The sequence below is a fragment of the Staurois parvus genome, unplaced genomic scaffold (assembly GCF_062004578.1).
Source record: "Staurois parvus isolate SC_StPar_1 unplaced genomic scaffold, SC_StPar_1.0 ptg000019l, whole genome shotgun sequence".
NCBI lineage: Eukaryota > Metazoa > Chordata > Amphibia > Anura > Ranidae > Staurois > Staurois parvus.
In genome coordinates, this window is record NW_028317815.1 from 31,974,440 (window position 1) to 31,998,622 (window position 24,183).

The 24,183-nt window shown below is 39.5% G+C and overlaps 1 protein-coding gene across 1 annotated transcript in view; it reads right to left on the minus strand.

Moving 5' to 3' along the window:
- Positions 1-24,183, minus strand: part of CAMK1D (calcium/calmodulin dependent protein kinase ID) — a 356,591-nt gene that overhangs the window by 173,853 nt on the left and 158,555 nt on the right. Inside the window, exon 2 of the mRNA XM_089686269.1 lies at positions 11,999-12,130. Coding sequence (XP_089542395.1) covers positions 11,999-12,130 — 132 coding nt within the window. The remainder of the gene's footprint in view (positions 1-11,998; positions 12,131-24,183) is intronic.

A 24,183-nucleotide genomic window follows, 5' to 3' on the forward strand; every position in this document is an offset into this window, starting at 1 on the left:
GGCACAGAGTAAAAGGCAACAGACATGGAGTGGAATAACCACAATTGTATTGAACAATTTAAATTGGCACAAGTTAATACTTAGGAAATTACAATCGGTTTGCAATGCCATACACAATCAGGAGAGAATCGGCAATGGTAACCCAAAACAGATAGCAATAATTAAATAATACCAGCAAGCTGTGATTACTCATTACGGGTCAGAGGTCCCTATTGAGGGAGCAACACTGGTTGTGGGGAAGAATGTCTATCAATAATGTCCCTGGACCACTGAGGGTGTGTGCAGAAAGGCAGCAACCAACTGTCCTCTCTGATGTCCCTGGGCCAAGAGAGTGAGGCCACAAGATACAGTCAAATATATAGGCTTCCCCATAATTCCTTGTTGATTCATCTGTTCTGGGATTCCTAGTTCAAAGGGGGCTCTAGGACACAGGGGGGAATTGGCGGCAGGACTACAGGTTCCAAGAATGATTCCTCCCTCTACTGACAGGAAGTGATGTAGCAGTTCAGATACCAGGCATTAGAAGGGAACTAAATAGTCTGTGTTTTTTTTTAGGCAAAGTCCCCTCGGCACCTGGCTACATATATTTCCCTATTCTATCCATATCTAAAAAGTAAATTTTTTTTGTAGACAAACACTTATAATAAACCTTTAATGGGAGAAACATGGAGGCTGCCATGATTGACAGACTGTAATTTTTCTTCTAAAAGAGATCTGTATTTTTTTGATCCTTTTGTTTCAATATTGAGTAACTTATTGAGTAACTTAAGGACAAGTATTTAAATCAGGATTTTTGAAATTTCTCAGATTTTCCTGGATCAGTGACACAAGAAGTCAGTGACTCAACCAAGCAGCCAAGTAACTAGCATTTGGCTTTGGGATAGGGTTCAAATATGACATGTGTAGAATTACTTTTTTCCCAAATTACAGGATAGTAACACATAATACCCATCTCGTGGAAACATGCATGTTTATTAACTCTAAAGACAATCTGGACAGGAAACACTGATCCAACACAACAGAACCAGGAGGACCAGTTTCAACCAATTTCGCTTGTTTTCTGAGAACGACTGTCATTAGCACAAGGTATCTTGATATAATAATTTTGAAATGATGTTACATGTGGCTATGTTCTAAATTTTATATTTTAATCTATTTTCTGAGGTTTTCTAGAAACTAAGACTCCCATCTGGGGACAAGTAGTAGCTATTTGGTCACAGTTTCTATCGTACAATTCAATAAAGATTAAAGATATGTTTGTTGTGATACAAGTAGAAATAATTATATTATCAAAATGTGTACAGTGAAATCTTAGAAAGGTCGTTATCACTATGTCCTATAATCATACATTCGGATTCCTTTTATACACAAACCTTCCTAGTCCACATCATAATTGAGCAAATCAGACAGTACCAAATACGCCTAATTTAACAGTTTAAATCACTGCATATGAAAGAAGAGAGAAGGAAAGAGGTAGAAAACAATATGAAGAAAGCATGTGTAGGTAATGGTAAGCAGGATTGGTGTTGTTGAGGTCTTGCTAGTCAACTGATAGATGCTCTATCCATAGGTCTTACACTTTGTCAAATCTGGCTTGGCTATTATTGAGTATACACATGAGTTTATCAATGATTATAAACCAATTTAGTTTTTCTTGACATAGTCAAAACGCACCACTGACTGTTTCCAACTCCTTGTGATTGCAATTCTAGCTATTAAAAATATATAACACTAGTGTTTTTAGGTGCTTAGGGATTTCACTATTGAATTTTTTTTAAAAAAAGGTGCCATTTCTGGTGACCTAGTAATATTCAACCCTGTAACAGAGCAAATTAAATTGAAAATTCTAAACTAAAACCTTATTATCTTAGGGCATAGACACTACACTGTATCTGTAGCATAGTGCCCTCTTGCCGTATTCTGAATTTTAAAGCTCTAAGAGAGCTTTTTAATTAAAGAAATGTAAAAATGACAATACTAAGACACTATGCAATCTATGCACTGGGTACATATTGACTCTACTATTTTTCTTATGCAGATGTTGTAATGTCATAAAGCTATGTGTAATCATACAAGTTTACCGTGAGTATTATACAGTCGCATTTGCAATCAGCTTTTAATTACTAATAAAGCCCTGAGGGTTTTTTGATCTTGATAATTACATTTACAGTCTCTAGACAATGCCTTTTCAGATTGTTAAACCTTAACAATGAATCATTTAAATTTTTTACAGTATAAGATTATCATATTAATGCTAGACATAGGCTACATTCACTCGAACCACAAGCATGGGCACTTAGCACATGTTTCTAACAACTTCCACATGCTACAGAACTTAAAAGAATACACTGAGCAAAGCAGATTACTACACACTTACCCATTTGTCAGACATTGCATTGCAACACTCTGACCTGAACATTGTATGCAACATTCAGCTGGCGCCATTTCAATGGTTTCCATTGCTTCTCAACAGAAGAATGTTGACAGCATGGGTTCCACAGAGCCTTCAAAACACATTTGTTGGGTGGTCACCTCCATCTATCACCATGTGGGCTCAGTCTTAAGAAGGCCACATTTAAATTGAACACAACCATTTAATTTTGTGTGGCCTCTTCCTCTGCTGGCTCCAACAAAAAACCCAAACCTTGCTGTCTCCACACAGCCTTTGAAGATCCAAGGGGAAATACTGATTTGCTTTATGTGGCACCCGGACTGTAATGCTTCCTTAGATAAAAGATTGCATGTCAGCTATTACACCTGGTTGAGAAGCCACAATTGCCTAACAAAAGAAGGGACTTTGTAAAGGCGATGAAGACAGCCAGATTTGGGTTTTCTATTGGAACCAGCAGAGGAAGAGTCCACACAAAATTAAATGGCTGTGTGATCCCAAAACAATTGTAACCGCTGGCCAGGAGGCTAGAAATGCTATCACTTTTGATACTAAGTTGTCATACCTGACAAAAGCAAGCAATGTGACTGCTTTGAGCATCACCCTCAACAATCAATCTACAGAAAGTAAAAAAGTGTTCATAACTGTCATCGAACAAAACACTTTTCCAATATTCTGGAAATGCTTTTTCATGGCCAGTGACCAATGATCTGCTTTAAGAGGAAAAAGAGAACAAAGCTTGCACAGTGGGTTTTACCAGTTGGCTGGTCAGGTATACATCTTGGTGCCTGCCCATGTTAGTGTACATCCCTATGTACAGCTAACCTTCTTAAATAACAGTTTAATAAGTCATTTCACTGCACTTAGATTTACATTTTTCAAAACAACTAAAACCTGAGATAAAGCTAAACAAAGCGCAATTTAATGTACACTGCTCAAAAAAATTAAAAGGAACACTTTTTAATCAAGAGTATAGCATCAAGTCAATTAAACTCCTGGGATATTGATCTGGTCAGTTAAGTAGCAGAGGGGGTAGTTAATCAGTTTCAGGTGTTAATGAATTTAACAACAGGTGTGCTAGATGGGCAACAATGAGACGACTCCCAAAACACATATGGTTTTAAAGGTGGAAGCCACTGACATTTATTTCCCTACTCATCTTTTTTGACTGTTTTTCACTAGTTTTGCACTTCGCTAGGGTCAGTGTCACTACTGGTAGCATGAGGCAATACCTGGACCCTACAGAGGTTGCACAGGCAGTCCAACTCCTCCAGGATGGCACATCAATACGTGCCATTGCCAGAAGGTTTGCTGTGTCTTCCAGCACAGTCTCAAGAGCATTGAGGAGATTCTAGAAGACAGGCAGTTACTCTAGGAAAGCTGAAAAGGGGCGTAGAAGGTCCTTAACCCATCAGCAGGACCGGTATCTGCTCCTTTGTGCAAGGAGGAACAGGATGAGTACTGCCAGATCCCTACAAAATTACCTTCAGCAGGCCACTGGTGTGAATGTCTCTGACCAAACAATCAAAAACAGACTTCATGAGGGTGGCCAGAGCGCCCAACATTCTCTAGTGGGCCCTGTGCTCATTGCCTGGCACTATAGAGTTTGAATGCCATTTGCCATTGAAGACCAGAATTAGCAGGTCTGTCACTGGCACCCTATGCTTTTCACAGACGAGAGCAGGTTCACCCTGAGCACTTGACAGACGTGAAAGGGTCTGGAAAAGCCGTGGAGAACATTATGCTGCCTGTAACATCATTCAGCATGACTGTTTTTGTGATGGGTCAGTGATGGTCTGGGGAGGCATACCCATGGAGGGACGCACAAACCTCCACAGGCTAGACCAGGGGTGGGCAAACTTTTTGACTTGAAGGCCGCAATGGGTTCATATACTGGACCCAGGGGCCGGACCAAGAGTAGATGAATTATGTGTATGTGTCATCCATAGTAAGTATAGTAATATTCCCCCATAGTAAGCATAGTAATTAATCCCCCATATAGTAATTCATCCCCCATATAGTAATTCATCCCCCATAGTAATTCATCCCCCATAGTAATTCATCCCCCATAGTAATTAATCCCCCATATAGTAATTCATCCCCCATATAGTAATTCATCCCCCATATAGTAATTCATCCCCCATAGTAATTCATCCCCCATATAGTAATTCATCCCCCATAGTAATTCATCCCCCATAGTAATTCATCCCCCATAGTAATTAATCCCCCATATAGTAATTCATCCCCCATAGTAATTAATCCCCCATATAGTAATTCATCCCCCATAGTAATTCATCCCTCATATAGTAATTCATCCCCCATAGTAATTAATCCCCCATATAGTAATTCATCCCCCATATAGTAATTCATCCCCCATATAGTAATTCATCCCCCATAGTAATTAATCCCCCATATAATAATTCATCCCCCATAGTAATTCATCCCCCATATAGTAATTCATCCCCCATAGTAATTAATCCCCCATATAATAATTCATCCCCCATAGTAATTCATCCCCCATATAGTAATTCATCCCCCATAGTAATTAATCCCCCATATAGTAATTCATCCCCCATAGTAATTCATCCCCCATATAGTAATTCATCCCCCATAGTAATTCATCCCCCAAATTAAGTCCCCAAGTCCCCCCTGTGTCAATTCACTTACCTTTGCTCCACACGTTCCTCTCGCCGTGTTCCCACGCCGTTCCGGTGTAGCATGAAAATCTGTCTCCTATGAGGATCTGTCCCCCTCGACGTATCTGCGCATGTGCCAATTTCAGGCATTAGCAGCCGATCGGTGATCTCCGGCACATGTGCAGATACGTCGAGGGGGACAGATCCTCACAGGAGACAGATTTTCATGCTACACTGGTCTTCAGGGCGGACTGTGAGAGGAGCCTAGCTCCGCGGGCCGGATTAAAAGGTCCGCCGGGCCGTATACGGCCCGCGGGCTGTAGTTTGCCCATTGCTGGGCTAGACAATGGCACCCTGGCAACCATTAGGTATCGGGATGAAATCCTTGGACCCATTGTCAGACCCTGAGCTGGTGCAGTGGATCTTGAGTTTCTCCTGGTGCACGACAATGGCTGGCCTCATATGGCGAGAGAATGCAGGCAGTTCCTGGAGGATGAAGGAATTGATACCTTTGAATGACCCCCACGCTTGCCTGACCTAAATCCAATAGAACACCTCTGGGATATCATGTTTCGGTCCACCGGACACCGCCAGGTTGCACCTCAGACTGTCCAGGAGCTCAGTGATGCCCTGGTCCAGATTTGGGAGGAAATACCCCAGGACACCATCCGTCGTCTCATTAGGAGCATGCCCTGACATTGTCAGGCATGCATACAAAGACATGGGGGCCATACAAACTACTGATTACCATTTTGGGTTGCTGCAATAAAATTTCAGCAAAATGGACTAGCCTGCTGCATCATTTCTTCACTTTGATTTTTGGGGTATCTTTGAATTCAGTCCTCTGTAGGTTGATAATTTTCATTTCCATCAAAGATGGGGCATCCTTACATTCCTAACACATTTCCCAGTCCATATCAGTATAGATATCCAGCATTATATTTTTCTCCATTGAGATCTGATGTGTTTTCAAAGTGTTTCTTTAATTTTTTTGAGCAGTGTAGTTATGTATCTGAATCTGTAATTTTATTGACAACTGACATTGCAATTCACTGCACAAGTGAACTTAAGCTGGGATTGGACTCAATAGCACAGTAAGCCAATCAGGCTCTACTGCATTGCACAGTTCTTTATTTCTAACACTGAATGCTTGCTGACAGGAGACAAGAGTAAGCAGAGGAATGACTTTCATCCTTTATTTTCTAGACAATAGGATGGGAAAATGTTAGCTGTCAGCTGCATTTTAGGTTGAATATCTTTTATTTAGAGTTCTGCCTATACAGTACAAAGAAAATACAATATACTGTAATCTAAAACAGTAAACAAAAGTGTGCCTTAAATTAAGACCATTATGCTAGTAAGGGTGGCAAATTGGACACATGAGATAACAAAAAGTACAAATCATAATGACTAGAAGGGATTGCCAACTTAGCTGTCAGCTGTATTTCAATGGGGAAAACTAAGGACACCAATCTGGCTGCACTGTATGGCGGGGCTCTGTGGCTCACAAGTCTAGCTGAACAATCTTATAATTTCTTTGGTAGGCAAGGCAATTCACATATATGTATTTCAACTATGTATCTTGGTTTAAAGCATTATTAAGCCCAAAAAGAGTTGGCATATTGCAGCTTACCAGTTCTTAGATGTGGTTGCATTAATTTTTTTCTTTCACCTGTTGAACTGGCCAGTAAGTCTGTTATTTTCAATTACTTTAACAGGGCAAACCGGCCAGCAAAAGTGGCAATCCATTTACCATTGACGGGATCTTACAATGGTCAGCTTTTATTCAATTATCTAAAAATATTATCAGATAATGGTAAAAAAAATATATTGCTGTAACTGTTTAAAAAGTGTTATCTGGAGTTTGGCTTAAATTTTCACTTTTGTAAAGTCCATCTAAATCTACTAGTACATCTAAAACTTTGCCCAGACTGACAGTACTGCTGTCCAAAGAAGTCTCCTTTGTTCCTCCATCCAGAGTGGAAACACCCTATGATGGGTGTAGTGCTACATCCCTAGGAGCCGCCATTATTTTGGGTCCCCTGTTTGCTCTGAGCCTGATTCAGAGCATGACCCCTGCTGACATCACCATATACCCTTGACCAGAAGACCCCCTTGGCTGTGAAACACAAAACAATCACACAGTTTAAGGTGAAGCAATGTTCTAATTGTATTGAAGTTAGAGTAAAAGTAATGTAAGCACAAAAGAAACAATGGAAGGTGTGTACAAAATATCATCACTCTGGAAAACTTAGTAAAAATGAACATACACAGTACCACTTTAAATAGACCCAACTGTCCTGCAGAACCAGAGTTTAAACAGTAATTCCAGAACTGAGATGTTTTTTTTTCTCCAAAAGTGAGCTGAAATGGAGTATAAAGAGAAGTCGGCTAACTCACTTATGGGCTCTCGATGACTAGAAACAGGGTTTAACTCTCAAGATGAATTGCATGTAATAACATCCACTCTAACATCACTGCCAAGTAAAGAAACAGATTCTTCTGCACACTTGATGGGGCCCTAGTTGGTGCACATTAGAGCTGAAGTCCTCTTGGATGGAAAAAAGATATCCTGAAAAGGGTAGAGTAGTAAGAGAAGCTCCACCTAGACTGATGGTAAAAAAAATTGAGGAAGGTCCCTTTGGCACAGAAGATGAATGAAAGAAATGTGGAGAAAGGGGTGGGTGTAGACTTCAGTAGAATTGAATCCCTATAGGTGGTGAATTTGTTTGATGTTCCTTTGCAGGTGGAGGAGGTTTGAGATGAGATACTAACAGTATTCCTGCCTGCAAGGACACACGTGCATTGGCAAGAGTTCAGAGCAATAGGGAGACACTAAAACAGTAGGCTGCAGTACTGAATGGGCTTGGAAGTTTGTGTCTCAAAGTGGCAAACTGTGATGAAAGGTGTATTGAACTGAAAGCAACCAAATCACTTGTAACTTGTGACAGCCTGGGTTATGGAAGCTCTCACTCGGTCTGTAATCTTTGCAAAGCAAAGGATGGTCTCTCAGTTGGGGCCCCCCTGGTTCCCATGATCCCTCTGAGGAAAAAGCAATGCCGATAACAATACCACAATTAGTCTGCCTGCAGAATCAACTCTTCTGCTTGTCAGTGATACCAAAGATCTGTAGTCCCTCTTTCCGACTCTCCTGTGTGACCAAATCTGGCCTGGGTCCTCTGAGTCCCGCATTAGTTTCTCATACATGTCCTCACCCTCTCACAGTCTCCCTACTTCCTCTCCAGGACCTTCCCAAGCTTTTAATTATATAGGCTCCCACCCCTTTGCCAGCTCTTCTGGGAAATGTCTATTTCAGCTTGTCCAGGTACAGAAGTCCTGCTAACAGCACACTTTGGTCAACAATGCTTTGCTATTAAAGTCTGTAATAACTAAACTGCAGAACACTGCCATCTTGTGGTTAATTAACATCCTGCAATCAGTAGCAGTGCAGTGTGTTACACGAGAAGTGTTTAACTGACCAAATCACCAAGTGAAGACAAAGGAAAAAAGTTTGAAAAAAAGAAAACTAATGAAGCCACCATTAGTAAACTGCAATATATAAAATGTTTTTGGTTTTGAGTTTAATACCACTTTATATTTCTTTTTACGATGCTCCCTTATTAGGATTTGTACAGCATGCTACCATTATTTTAGAGCACCAACTGCTGATAAGGTGGAGAAGTTTGGGTTTTTTATGTGTGCCTTTAATTTATTTAAAATACCAGCAGGTTTTTAGTCCATGGGCTTGGTGCTAAATACGATACTCAGATCGTATAAACTAAAATGGGAAAGATATGCTTACCTACTTTTTAAAAAAATTGCACTTGAAGATACCAATGAATAGAAAATCTTATTACATGTTTTGTGCATGAAGATACATTGTGTATCCACCAATCAAAAACAAGTTGGCTTTGTTGTCAATATTATTTCACTGTTTTTGTAATTTATGTGCCATTGATAGCCCCTGCGTGGGCGTACCTTTTGCTCTGTTGGTGTTAGAGCACTGTTTTTACTTTTTATGTGCCATTGATAGCCCCTGCGTGGACATGTCTTGTTGCTCAACTGTTGAAATGTTTACAAATTAATAAAAACCATTGAAATACAAAAAGGAGTTGGCTTTATTTGAACATTTGTTTTCTGGGCTACTTTAGCACCCAAGCCTGGATCGGTGCTGGGAACATAGAACAAACTCTGGTTTAAAAAAATATATTCAAATTAAGTATGTATTCTTAAAAGGAGAAATAAAACCAAAGTTCTTTTGGCCATACTTCTCCTGTGGGTCACAGGAGTGCATTTATTTCTGCACTCCTGTAACCCAGATTTAGCTGACAGTGGGCTAAAGTCCACTGTCCACTGACATCACAGACCTGGTCCAGGCAATAATTTGGGGATCCACCCAGATACTGGACCAGCAGCTGGCTCAACCTCTCAACACAGAGCTGGCTACAGATGGACACAACACTGGATTGATATATGACTCAGGTACGTTAGTAGGGAGATGAGGGAACGATACACTTACTAGAACCTGAGGCTGGCCAACACCAAGAAGAGGAACCTGGGGAGGAGGGGTGGCATTTAGTGGAACTGATGGACTGTATTTTCCTGCAGCAGTTGAATGCCAGCAGTAGGAAGAGGAGAAGAATAGAACATTACCGGCATTCAGCTGCTGCTGGGAGAAAAATACAGCGCATCGATTCCACTAAATGCTACCCCAACCACCCCTCCATCCAGGTTCCGGGGTTGGCAACCAAGGCACGTGATCTACCTGCCCACGATCGACAGGCAGATTGCAACAAATGGGTTGCTGACCCTGCATTAAGGTAAAAAATGTCTTCCTTGAGAACCACTTTAAGATTTCTTATCACGTTCTGTCTTAAAGACGATGGACACCAGGACAAATAGAGTGAATCTACTTATTGGGAACACAGGTAGCAAATTATATTTCCTATCCTCTGGAGAAAAATGGGTAAAGATAGCTCTACTTCTCAAAGGCATTAGACATCCTTCACAAATTGTTACAAATGGCTCCTAGAATACGTCACCAAAGACACAACAATGATAAAGGGGAAGATACAGAAGAAAAAATTAATTTAGCTGAATATTTCCTCCACAAGGAGGAAAGTAGGTGTAATTAGTTATTGCAGTGTCCATACATCACCAAAGTCAGCCACTAAACCCAAACACGTCTAGCCAAACATTGCAGAATTTGAGAGATAATCAGTGATCAACCTCAATTTCCTATTCAGCCAGGTACAACAGAACCAATCACAGGATGATTTTTACAAACTTACAGATGGGCTCATCACACTCACCAATCTGTTCAATATATGATCAGAAATTGTCAGCCTTTTCAGTTGGTTTTGATCCATACACAAGCTGATTATTAGTAGTTTAAACATATACTGTAAAGATGCAGCTGCCCTTAAAGTCTACAAAAGTGTAATGTAATTGCTTCAAATATTGTATACAAACATGAAACAGAAGGCCTCCAATATTAAAGCTTCTTATTAATAGCAGAATATTCATGCAATTCAAATTAATAAGATGGTCATGCCATGTAAAACATAAGTTCTCATCAAATCTGAAATGGCAGAAGAGATAAAAAGTCACGTACATTCGCACTCAAATCATGCTTTAGCATCTGCTGTATTGGGAGATTCTGGAACAAGATATTTACATAAGCTCTCACATCATATCGGATCTGTACTTGTTTTCTCTTTCTACATAAATCCACTTAAGCATATGTGTGCTGGCTAGCCACACTTGTATAAAACAGCTTGAATCCTAAGCGTCAAGCCAGAAAAGCAGATTTTCAGTGTAGGGGGCCTTATACATGAGACATTTTACTGATTCCTGATAAAGTAAAGCTGAAAATCATTGTACACTGAATTGAGGAACTGGCAGCTTAGCATTGACGCTGCTTTGGTTATTCATTGACATTTATCCACTGGAGCCTATTTAATAGTGTAAAATGCAATGGTGTAATCTATACTGCTATTCCGAATCGTGTAAAATGCAATGGTGTAATCTATACTGCTATTCAGAAGTCGGCCTGCAGCAGCTTAGAATAATTTATTAATGAATAATGTGCTCTGATTGGCTGCTCCAGATTACTACACCACGCTATTATACTTGTTCAACAGTATTTCTGTTCTGGAAAATTATGGTAGATCTGCTAACATGAATGCCAAAAAAAAAAAGAAAAATTAGAAAAGATAAAAAAAAAGGTTGGTTTTAGTAAAGTATGCTAAGATAAGTAAGAACACCTTATTTCTGCATTAATGTTAACATCTTGCAGAGGATGACATTTACAAGATCAGCATGGCTATCCTGTCATGTCCTCCTTTATTTCAGACAAGAGGCGACAGTGTCTACATACGGTTTTAAAGTGGAACTAAACCTTCCTATTCTTTGCAGTCAAGGAAGCTGCCATCATAGCCTCTGTTTGATCTTCAGTTGCCATGGTGCTGCACATGTGATCAGTTATGGCATCAGCCATTTGAGGGCTTGACAATTCAGCTGACAACTGACATAAGCACAATAGCAATTGCATACCTTGAACGTAACGGTCTTGAGAAACTCTTAAATTGGTGAGTTTAGTTTTCGCTTTAAAAAGGAACCAAACCCACTGATTTACGGTTTTAAAAAACAGTTACATTCAAGACATGCCGTGAATGATAACTGTCACAGCTGCTTGTGCTCTCAACTGTACTGTCAAGCCATCAAATGGCTGGTGTCATAACTGATCACATGTTCAGCACCATGGCAATTGCAGATCAAACAGAGGCTAAGATGGCAGTTTCCTTGGCTATAAAGGATAGGAGGGTTCAGTTCCACTTTAAGTATGCCACTCTTGTTCTTGAGGGTGCTTGTTGGCTGTTATGAGCTCCTGAAGGTTACTCAATATGCTTTTGTCACACAGATTTAAACCACATGTTATTGCTTTGCACTTTCTGAAGTAATTATTACTTACTTCTTTAAAACAGTAATTTCATTTTCTATGCTGCTTTCCTTCCCTTTTAGAGCTTTCTTCGGAATGCACTTCACTGCAAAAAGTTTACCAGTCACCTTGTCTTGGGCTAACACCACTTCCGAAAATGCTCCCCTATAGACAAAAGACACACAAAATTAGAGATTCCAGTTTTATTGCATGTAGATCTCAGGAACACACAACCTGCACAATTTAGATCTAACCAAGCTTGCACACCCTCGAAAGAACATAAAATCATCCTTCAATAACATGCACGCTATAGTTAGGTCCACTAAAGAAAAGGAATATATTGTAGGTTAAAGTGGTTGTAAACCTTTGAAATGAAAAATGAACAAAGCATATCCTTCTATAGTGTGTACTACTGCCAATCCACAGTACCAAATGTAATTTCTCTCTCCTTCCTCTGTTATATGCACGAGTCATTTCTAACAGGTTATGTCTATACTAGACAATCTTAATAGACAAACCGACCCCCCCAGCACACAGCATGTGGTAGACAGCCTCAGCTGTCCATGTTCCTCTATGATAGTGTTTAGAAGGGGGTGCTTCCTTTCCCTCCACTCAGGTCTCAGACTACATTGAATTCTCCTTATTATTCTGTGCAGTGTGTGAAGTCAGATCCCTGCCCCCTGCTTCCTGTAGTTGAGAAAAAGCCTTCTAGGAGCTTAAAATAACGTTAGTGTGCGGGGAGCCTATTAAATCAGTATTAACTTATTTATATGGGAATTACATAATGTTATAAATACAAATACTTATAGATAGTCAATAAAATGTACAAAACATTGTCATAATGGAAAAAGCATACAACAAAACAATTATTAAACCCTTAGGTATCAGAAATTTGATCATACTAGGGAGCCACATAATATCTAAAGCCACAAGCCAATAAGTGATGCACTGGGTTAACCTAGCTGTAAACAGGATCAAGCTAAAGGCTTTTTCCTATGTAGGCCGCAAACTATTTCAATTTTATCTGGTGCTGTCTGAGTTTATCAAAACAGCTTGGTAACAGCACTATGTTCACTGTAATATCAACTGTGTATTACTAAGTAGAGCCCATGAAAAAGATTCAATTTATCCACTGAACAGATGTCCACAGCTAAGGGGTGTCACAGATGTGTCGTTATCTAGACCGTCTGGTCACTTGAGTGACTCTTTCTGCTCTTCAACTTCTATCAAAGCTTTGCTTCAGATACTAGTGGAGAACAATGCGGCTTATAAAATAAAGGTACAATCCCATAGCAAGCATTCAAAGTTCACAAGTTTATTGGTAGGCAGGTTATTGGTAGTTCACTTTTCCTCTTTGCATTGCCTTGCTTATGAACTCTACATATATGCACAGAAAAGGCATGCAGATGATGATTAAATAGCTTAAATCAGGGGTTAAAATTTCATGTCCAGACCTACTAGCCAGTCACAAAACTTACTCTCCACCAGTTGCCCCACCCAACCTTGCCCAGGTCCGCCCCCTGGGGTGGGGTTATGGGGCGGACCTGGGCAAGGTTGGGTGGGGCAACTGGTGGAGAGTAAGTTTTGTGACCGGCTAGTAGGTCTGGACTCGAAATTTTAACCCCTGATTTAAGCTATTTAATCATCATCTGCCCCCAACCCTGCCCCCTTAAAGCTTATGAAATTACATTTTTCTTTAGAATATAAAACTGTACACAGTAATGTATATCCAAGCTCCCCTGTACTCCATTATAGTGATATGACATGTATACAGGAATCATTACTGTATACATGTCATATCACTATAATGGAGTACAGGGGAGCTGGGATATACATTACTGTATACATGTCATATCACTATAATGGAGTACAGGGGAGCTGGGATATACATTACTGTGTACATGTCATATCACTATAATGGAGTACAGGGGAGCTGGGATATACATTACTGTGTACATGTCATATCACTATAATGGAGTAGAGGGGAGCTGGGATATACATTACTGTATACATGTCATATCACTATAATGGAATACAGGGGAGCTGGGATATACATTACTGTATACATGTCATATCACTATAATGGAGTACAGGGGAGCTGGGATATACATTACTGTGTACATGTCATATCACTATAATGGAGTACAGGGGAGCTGGGATATACATTACTGTGTACATGTCATATCACTATAATGGAGTAGAGGGGAGCTGGGATATACATTACTGTATACATGTCATATCACTATAATGGAGTACAGGGGAGCTGGGATATACATACTGTATACATGTCATATCACTATAATGGAGTACAGGGGAGGGGGGATATGATTACTGTATACATGTCATATCACTATAATGGGGTACAGGGGAGCTGGGATATACATTACTGTGTACATGTCATATCACTATAATGGAGTACAGGGGAGCTGGGATATACATTACTGTATACATGTCATATCACTATAATGGAGTACAGGGGAGCTGGGATATACATTACTGTGTACATGTCATATCACTATAATGGAGTACAGGGGAGCTGGGATATACATTACTGTATACATGTCATATCACTATAATGGAGTACAGGGGAGCTGGGATACACATTACTGTATACATGTCATATCACTATAATGGAGTACAGGGGAGCTGGGATATACATTACTGTATACATGTCATACAACTATAATGGAGTACAGGGGAGCTGGCATATACATTACTGTATACATGTCATATCACTAAAATGGAGTAGAGGGGAGCTGGGATATACATTACTGTGTACATGTCATATCACTATAATGGAGTAGAGGGGAGCTGGGATATACATTACTGTATACATGTCATATCACTATAATGGAGTACAGGGGAGCTGGGATATACATTGCTGTATACATGTTATATCACTATAATGGAGTACAGGGGAGCTGGGATATACATTGCTGTATACATGTCATATCACTATAATGGAGACACCCAATCGGTGCTCATTACACTGCAAGGTCTCTCCTCTCCCTGCTAGTCCCTGGGTGCGGTGCTGGAGACAGGCAGGGAGGTGAGTAGGAGATAAACAGTGCACTGTTAAAACATTAAAAGTTTAAGTCGCCCTGTTTATTTTTAAAAGCCCCAGCCATTCCTAAAAGCACCTCTGCCTAATAAAAAACATCAACCCTTCATATTTTCCATCCTAGCAAAGCCATTTCAAGGTTTAAAGGGACATACATCCATTGACAATCCTTAGTGATAAAACTGCCCCATTCAGTAGTACTGAACGAGATTGCCTAAGTATTTTTAGGTCTGTTTCCTAAGCTGCTATCAATAAAGACCTTACTTAAGTATGGTTTTGGTTAAAATTATTTTTTATATCAGGACAAGTAGATTACCATGAGGGACAAGTAGATTGGAACCCCGATTTAGTCCCTTTGACAAGTATTTTTTTTTTTTTTTAATTCCCAGACCCCTGTCTTTGTACATTACTTACTCCTAACCCCTGTACTCTGTGTGTTACTTATCGTGACCCCTGCACTCTGTGCTTTACTTGCTCCCGACCCCTGCACTCTGTGCATTACTTACTCCTACTCCCTGAACTCATTATTTGCCTCTGATCCCTGCACACTGTGCATTGCTTACTCCTGACTCCTGTACTCTGTGCATTACCTGCTCCTGACCCCTGCACTGTGTGTGCTAGATACTCCTGATCCCTGCACACTGTGCATTATGTACTCCTGACCTTGGCACTCCATGCTCTATGCTGATCTCTGTACTCTGTGCCTTTGTGAGCTACAATTAGCCCCACTCTACGACACCTCCTACCTTTGCTCCCCTAAAGGAACAATTGTGGCAAACCTAATGACAACTGTAGAAAAATAAAAAATTAAGTTAAATGAACATTTTACCATTTTCCTTTATACAGTTTAATGCGGGCTTAACTCACAAAGCTAACCCACCAGGATAAACAATGACTATGGAATGACTAGAGGGAAAATCTGTAACGTAGATGTTGGTACTATTGTAATGATCCCTGATAAACAATGTAATTGTGATTTGTGCTGGAGACGTGTTTTAAATAAAGAACTTAACATAAAAGCATATCACATAAACAATACTTATTTTCAAAAAATTAGTCCAATAACATTTCAAAATTACAGTCACGTGGCTAAATTAAGGAGGCTTGTCAATTGAGCCTATTGCGTTAAAAAAAAAAACTTCAATAATACGGTCTTGTTCATCATAAATGTCTAAGAAAATTAGTGAATAGCATAATCATTGTTTTAACATGGTTAAAGTATTTTTTAAACCAATGAATATGACTATATCTGTGTAAAAATGAAATGAATAGTCTGAGAATTCTGTTATAGCTATACAACTTCATTCATTACAAAATCAACTATTTTCAAAATCATTCAGATACAAGTAATGCCATTTTCTGTTCTTTGCTTGCTGAGTGACATACAAATGATCTACTATTGAATTCACAGTGATGATGGATTAGGCCAGTACTGCGGCTTACAGATCTGCATGGTTCATTGATCTGTTTACCATTAATATAGCAATCTGTAGCACAACACCAATTTTACAAGGAACATTTCTATGTCAATTTAATCAAAACTTTTTATTGAGTCTGCAAAGTATGGTTTGTTTCCATTACCATACCATTAACCAGGGATGTGTTAGTGAGTGAATATACATGCTATGCAGAAGTGGAGTGTAAATCCCAGGACATACAGTATGCAATGCACAACTAGCGGTCTTTATCCTTCGTTCTAGAATCTGTAACTTCAGTGAAATGCTAAGGGCTCATAGTCACGCAAATTTTTGCTTTTGCTCCAGCAACCCTATTCAATAAAATGCTCTTGTTTTTAAAATATTGCTTTGCCCAATACCCTAGTAGTAAAGTTAACCTTCCTTGCACGGCATATAATCCCTAAAGTATTCCTGATGGAAAAAAATTCTGAAATGCTATGGCAAATGTCTCCCTATATTATCAAGAATAAAAATACTTATAAGGCCATCAAGTCCAGCGTTGTTCTTTTCTTAGCAGCCATTCTCCTAGGGCAGTTCCATGTAGCCATCTTTGTTTTTTCATCATCAGAAGCTGTCTCTAGTATTTTAGTAGTTTGCCACTGCTCCAAGTGTGGGCCTGCCACCATGGTCCTCCACACCCTTCACACACTCGGTTGCCAGCTAAGCTTGTCTGGCTAAATACAGTGAGAAATCCAAAAAATCCAGACAGCTGCACTGCAAAAGCATCCGTCTTTGTTGAAAGTGTGAAAGCACTATATTACAGCAAAATAACACAGTGGGGTTAGAAGAAAAGTTGGCACGATTCGCTCCATAGCAACGCTTACCCATGACTTTCTCTATGTTTGAGTCAAAGCTTTTGACTGATCATATGGGTCTTCTAGAATTCAAATAATAAACATTATACGGGTAGGCTTCAATATAACAAAAATATTGTGGAAGACCATACTTATATATATATATATAGTATATCTATACACATACATACTATGTAAGCGATTCTATCATATGAGGCATCCATTTACTTGGCCATTACATATAAAGAGGCTTAGTTATGTAAACTAATTCAAAGAATAATAGAGGAGTAGCTTGCAGAAAGACTTTCCTTTCATTTCTTACATTTATCACTTTCTTGCACAAGAGAAAAACAGCGTGAGGCTCATTGACTTCTACTGGAAATATAAATAGTTTTATTTGCACTTGCTTCCATAAATGACCTCTTACGTGATTAGGCCTCTTATTTCTTAAGAACCAATCTAATGCCCAAGGACAAAACTGGAGGACCAATGAGGACAAATTGCGATGGTCCAGCTGTCAGGAGCTACACATCACAACATGTCCTTTCAGCCGGGGGTTAGCAGAAGCTTAGATTTTTAGTTTCTGAACAGCTAGAGAGAGGTTGAATCATATGTTTGTTCTGATTCTACAAAAACATTGGTAAAGAACAGCTATACACCAAATGAGTATTTTCAGAAAGGCCAGAAGGAATCATATGAATATCCTACGTTTGCCTCGATTTGTTTTAAGCTACTCATAATAAAAGGCTTTATGAGCAAACAGAACTGGTACACCAGTGCAGACCACTAAATAATTCCCTTGCTTCCCCTGTGCGTACACATAATCATTGGCTTTTTTTTTCAGTTTACAAAACTTATGTTCATGGATATCAATACAGTTCATAGAGCATTATCTATACTGAATTAATATTAGAAAGTCTGACAGGTAAACATGGGTAATTGAATAACTGTACACTTCATTCAGTAAACCCCATTGATGCAGAAAGGGGCAGTATCCCACTAATGTTTGGTTATTTTATTTACAGGTCTGCCTTTTGCTGAGCACCTGGATTTAACTGCAGCTTGAAACTGTTTGATTAAAGGGCCAGTCCAAACAAAAGTGAGATTTTATTTGTAAGTGATGGCAGGTGGCAGAATCAGACCTTGGCTTCTTGTATATCTTGGATACTCCAATACTGATATCTTCCTGTCAATATTCCCAACTCTTCTCCTAGCCATCTGTGAGTTATGGGTGCTCCCTACCCAGATTTGTGTATTCCAGCTCCTCCTGTTTGTACTTGCTATATGATAGATTCATGATGTAAAAAAAATATTCTCCTGAAAACTGTGCATAATAGCAGGACCTAAAAAGTAACTTGTCCTGCCATTAACTAGTAATGTTGGTGTAACTACATCTACATAAATACAAGTTTTGAATGGACTGATCCTTTAAAGCAGGGGTGTCATAACCCACGGGCCACGAGCCATATGTGGCCCAAGACGGCTATGAATGCGACCCAACACAAAATCGTAAACTTACTTAAAAATGTTGTCTTTTTTTTTTACATTTTTAGTACAAATGTGTTTACACTTACTGAACACACGCAGCCAAAATAAAAATCTGAAAGTGCCTCTTTACTGGACTTTTATAGGCTTTATCTTCCCAACAAAATATAATCATGCCTTATTCATGTCATCAGTTTTCGGCAGCACCTATATTTGTGAGCAACTATTTTCAGGGTTGAAGCACATGAAGGGCAAAATTAGAACTAAAATATCTGATGAGCACCTTGAGAATTAATTGAGAATTGCTACTACATCCATCCAACCAGATATTGATGAGTTAGTTTATCAAAAACAGTGTCAAATATTGCACTAGTTTTATGTTGCCCTCTTTTACTTTTATAATAAAAAAAATACAATAAAAATGAAGTTTTATCAGAGAGGTAAATTATCTATCAGTGATCATTAACTTGTGATCTGCTTGACTTTTACTGCTCATCAGCCGTCCTTATTGTTAGTGTATTTTTTGTGTGACCCAAGACAATTCCTCTTATTCCATTGTGGACCAAAAAAGTCAAAAGGTTGGACACCCCTGCTTTAACCGCCTCCCGCCTGCCATATAAGGAAATGACGGGTGCAAGGCAGTTCTCTCCTTCTGGGAGGACGTCATATGACGTCCTCCCACTCTAACTGCAGCGCAGTCCGTGGGACACAGTGGATCACCGATCAGCAGAAAGAGCCGATTACTTTGGCTCTGTCATGTGATCAGCTGTGTCCAATTATAGCTGATCACATGTAAATAAGGAAATGCCAGTTATCGGCATTTCTCTTCTCACAAGCTGACAGCTCACGGGGAGAGGAGAGCCGGTAATCGGCATTCCTCAGAGGGGACATCTACACTGATCATCAGGGCACTGATGATCAGTGCCCTGATGATCAGTGTAGCCCCATCAGTGCCACCTATCAGTGTCCACCAATGCCACCTGTCATTGCCCGTCAATGACACCTGTCAGTGTCCATCAATGCCACCTGTCAGTACCCATCAATGCCACATATCAGTGCCCATCTTAGCTACCTTTCAGTGCCAACTATCTGTGCCAGTCAGTGCCACCTATCAGTGCCAGTCAGTGCCGCCAATCAGTGCTGCCTATTAGTGCCCGTCAGTGCTGCCTATCAGTGCCATATATGAGTACTGCCTTTCAGTGCCCATCAGTGATGTCTGTGAATGCCCACCAGTGATGCCTGTCAATGTCCATCAGTGCCACCTACCAGTGCCTCCTCATCAGTGCCCATCAGTGCCGCCTATCAGTGTCCATCAATGCAGCCTCATTAGTGCACATCAGTGAAGGAGCAAAATTACTCATTTACAAAATTTTATAACAAACTAAGAAAACAACTTTTTTTTTCAAAATTTTCAGTTGTTTTTGGTTTGTTTATCAAAACAATAAAAAACCCAGAGGTGATTAAATACCACCAAAAGAAAGCTCTATCTGTCTCCAAAAAAATTATAAAAATGTCATATGGGTACAGTGTTGCATGACCGTGCAATTGGCATTCAAAGTGCGACAGCGCTGAAAGCTGAAAATTGGCTTGGGCAGGAAGGGGGTGAAAGTGCCCAGTAGACAAGTGGTTAAAGTTTAACTCAAGTTGATGAATATTAAAAAAAAAAATAGGTCAAGCCAAATGAAAGCAAAAAAGCAGTTCTTGCTGCAATACTTGCCTTATCTCTGGCACTGTCCCCCACACTCTAAATCTCTGCAATCCAGAGCCAGTCCTACTTTGGGTTAAATGACACCCTGGGGGAGATTTACTAAAACTGGAGCACTCTGACTCTGGTGCATCTGTGAATGGTAGCCAATACGCTTCTAACTTCAGCTTGTTCAATAAGCTTTGGCAATAAAAACCTTGAAGCTGCGCTCTCCGGTTTTAGTAAACTGAAATTAGGCTTTAATCTTTAAACTGAAATCGGATTTTAAACTAATGATAACAAAAAAAATCATAAAACTTCATTATATCATGATTCCATAAGTAAATTATTTATATGGCTGTTGCCATGCATTTGATAGCTCTAAGCCACATATTTGTTGTTTAAACTTTGATTTGTGATGTTAGTAAAATTCCTTGCCATGAAGGTTGTATTGAAGTAACTGAGGCAGAAAATCCGCATAACAGTAAAAGGATGTCTGGTGTTGAATAGGCTTCTAAAGTGCTGACTTCTCCCGAGTAAAATATGCTGAGTTGAGACTCTTCGTTTCCACTAGATTGCCCTACAGAGCGAGCAAATGTGTCCAAGCCAGCTCATGTTTCACTAGTCAGTCACCACTCATTCACTTCATCATTGCCTGCGTGAATCTCTTACTCTCCAAGATAAACAAACTATTGTTACGGGGAACAGTTGCTTTATTTATTAATTTAAATTTTTTGCTCCCTTAATATTTTATGATGGCAGAGCAGAGTTGGCATTCACACGTTCAGTGCTTGTTGATGCAGAAAAGCATTTTGTGAACTATAATGTTACTTCATGGCCAAGTCTGATGTTTGCTTATTGCAGACGGGTCTGGTGTGTTTTCTAATACACTACAGTGATAATGTACTCATCAAAGCTTGATTTTCTATATTTAGCATGAAAGCTATAAAAAGGGCTCAGTTTGACACACTTTTTTAAAATAATTTTAAAAAGACATTAATTTTAAAGTCTCATAATCCAACCAGCACTGAACTGGAACAAAAGTAATCACCACCTATTAAAGGATAATTCGCATTTCAACATGTAAAGTATGATCTATATGCTGACTGGAGCAATAATGCTTAGGTACTGGTACTGTTCATGAGATGTACAGTAGGAATACAAGTTACAGTGATTTTTATAACCTAAATGGGAACTATCACTGTTTTAGGTCATCTCCTAGATTGTAAGCTCCCAGGATCAGGCCCTCCTATCCCTCTTGTATTGAACTGTATTGTTGCTGTATTGTCTCCCGTTATATTGTAAAGCGCTGAGCAAACTGTTGGCGCTATATAAATCCTGATAATAATAATCTTTTTTTCTGTTTTTCCACGGTGTTGAACTGTTGCTTTAAACGGTAAGTTCACTTTAAAAAAAAAAAAGCCTATTTTTTTGCAGGTTAACCACTTCAAGTCCAGACACTTTCACTCCCTTCCTGTCCAGGCCAATTTTCAGCTTTCAGTGCTATCACACTTTGAATGATAATTGTGCGGTCATGCAATACTGTACCCATATGATTTTTTTTAGCATTTTTTTGAGACAGATAAAACTTTATTTTGGTAGTATTTATTCACCACTGGGATGTTAATTTTTTTTGCTACAGTATATAAATGAAAAAGTCCAAAAATGTTGTGTTTTTCTTATAAACTTTTGCAAATAAATAATCTTCATAAATCTTGGCTAAAATGTATTCAGTTATTTTTTTAGTAAAACAAAAATAACTCAAAATTAGTTTATAACCAAAAATTATAATTATTCCAAAAAATGTTTTACATTTTTTTTTTAACATACCCTCACCAAAGCAGTACAGTGTCACCATAGTGACACTGTGCTACTTGTGGGGGGTGATGAAGAATTTTATTTTTTTTTTACACCGATTGCTTTTACACCCATAAAGGCTGTAAAAGAAATAATTTCTCCTTCTCTCTGGCTGCATTCTTGCAGCCATTGAGAAATACTGTGAGAGCTGTGATTGGTCACAGCTTGTCACATGGTACAAGGCTGTTCTGAATAGCCTTGTACCATGTGACCTCTGTGATCATTCACAGATTTCACTAGTAAGTAAGCAATGATGTCAGGAAGTGACATCTTGCTTACTACTATTCATGTGATCACTGATTGACCAATCAGTGATCACATGATCGGGTCCTCACACAGAGGTCCCATACACCAGATCGTGGTGCTGAGCGCTCCCATTGAGCGCGGAAAGGCTGTGAATGCGGGCACCGTTTATAAACGGCAACCCGCTCCCGCACTGCTCCCGTCCGGCCGCTTATGTACATGGGGTGGACAGGAAGTGGTTAAAAAAATGTGCATTTACACGGCTGCGCTGTTTTCAAAAACTGACAGATAGTATGGGGAACTTCTTTCCGTACTGCTGTCATGGGGGGGAATCAGACAGTGGCCGCAGCCGTGGGAACATGTAACATGTGCCCAAAGGTGAACTTTTCCTTTAACTGCTTTAGTGCCACCCAATAGCAGAAATACTGCTACAGGACAGCAGCGGTGTGCAAAATATATGTGATTTTGCATTCACAGGTAGAACGCGTGCCCTACCCGCTCCACCATTCGTGGCCGAGGATGTCAATCACCGGGTCTTGGCCAGTGATTACTCACTGATTGCCAAGGGTCTCTGATGGGGGTAGAACTGTTAGTAAACAAAACAGTTCTCTCCCCTGTCAGCTCCAACACACTGCTTTGCATGGCTGTGCTTACAGTGAAGCACACACACACAGTCCCTAGTAAAACAGCACACAGCACACTGTTGACCCTTTGATCTCCTCACATGTTAACCCCTTTCTGCCCAGTGCCATTAGTACAGTATCAGTGCTTTTTTTCTAGCACTGATCACTGTATTGATGTCACTTGGAATGTCAGTGACACTAAGTCAGTTCCCCCCAGTGTCAAAATGCCCACCGCAGTCCAGCTATAAGTCGCTGACCACCACCATTACTAGAAAAAAAAACAAACCCAAAAACTCCCAGTAAATACACCGCATTTGTAACCGCTATAATTTCATGTAAAACAATTAATTTACCAGGTTTTTTTTTAGCAAAGACATGTAGCAGAATACATTTTGGCCTAAATTTATGAGGAAATTAGATTTTTTTACTGGACATGTTTTAATAGCAAAAAGTCAAAATTATTTTTTTCTCAAAGTTGGTCTTTTTTTTTTATAGCACAAATAATATAAAAGCGCACAGGTGATCAAATACCACCGAAAGAAATCTCTAAAAGGATGTAAATTTAATTTGGGTGTAGCGTTGCATGACCGTGCAATTGTCAGTTACAATAATGCAGCGCCATAACACAAAAAATGGCCTGGTGAGAAAGGGAGGTAAATTCTCTGGAGGGCAAGTGGTTAAAAAAGTTGTTATTCTATATATGCAATCCTTGTTTTACAGATACATACTTAGTATATGACAAAGGAATTCAAAAACATTAGGGGTTAAATAAACAGATCTGCTAAAAAGCTTGCTTTGCAGCTCCCTTTGATTAAAACCTGGTACTAATAAGGTTCAATAAACAGCCTCATTTTCTCAGTACGGCTGAAAGCTGATATAGCCGAATATGTGAAAAGGCAACTAGAGCTCTCTCTGCTGGCTGGATACTACATACGATTGATTGCACATATTTTAAAAATTTTATTTTTTTAGTCCTGGCTATATTAAAGGAGAAATATGAAGGCTGAGCCAGCC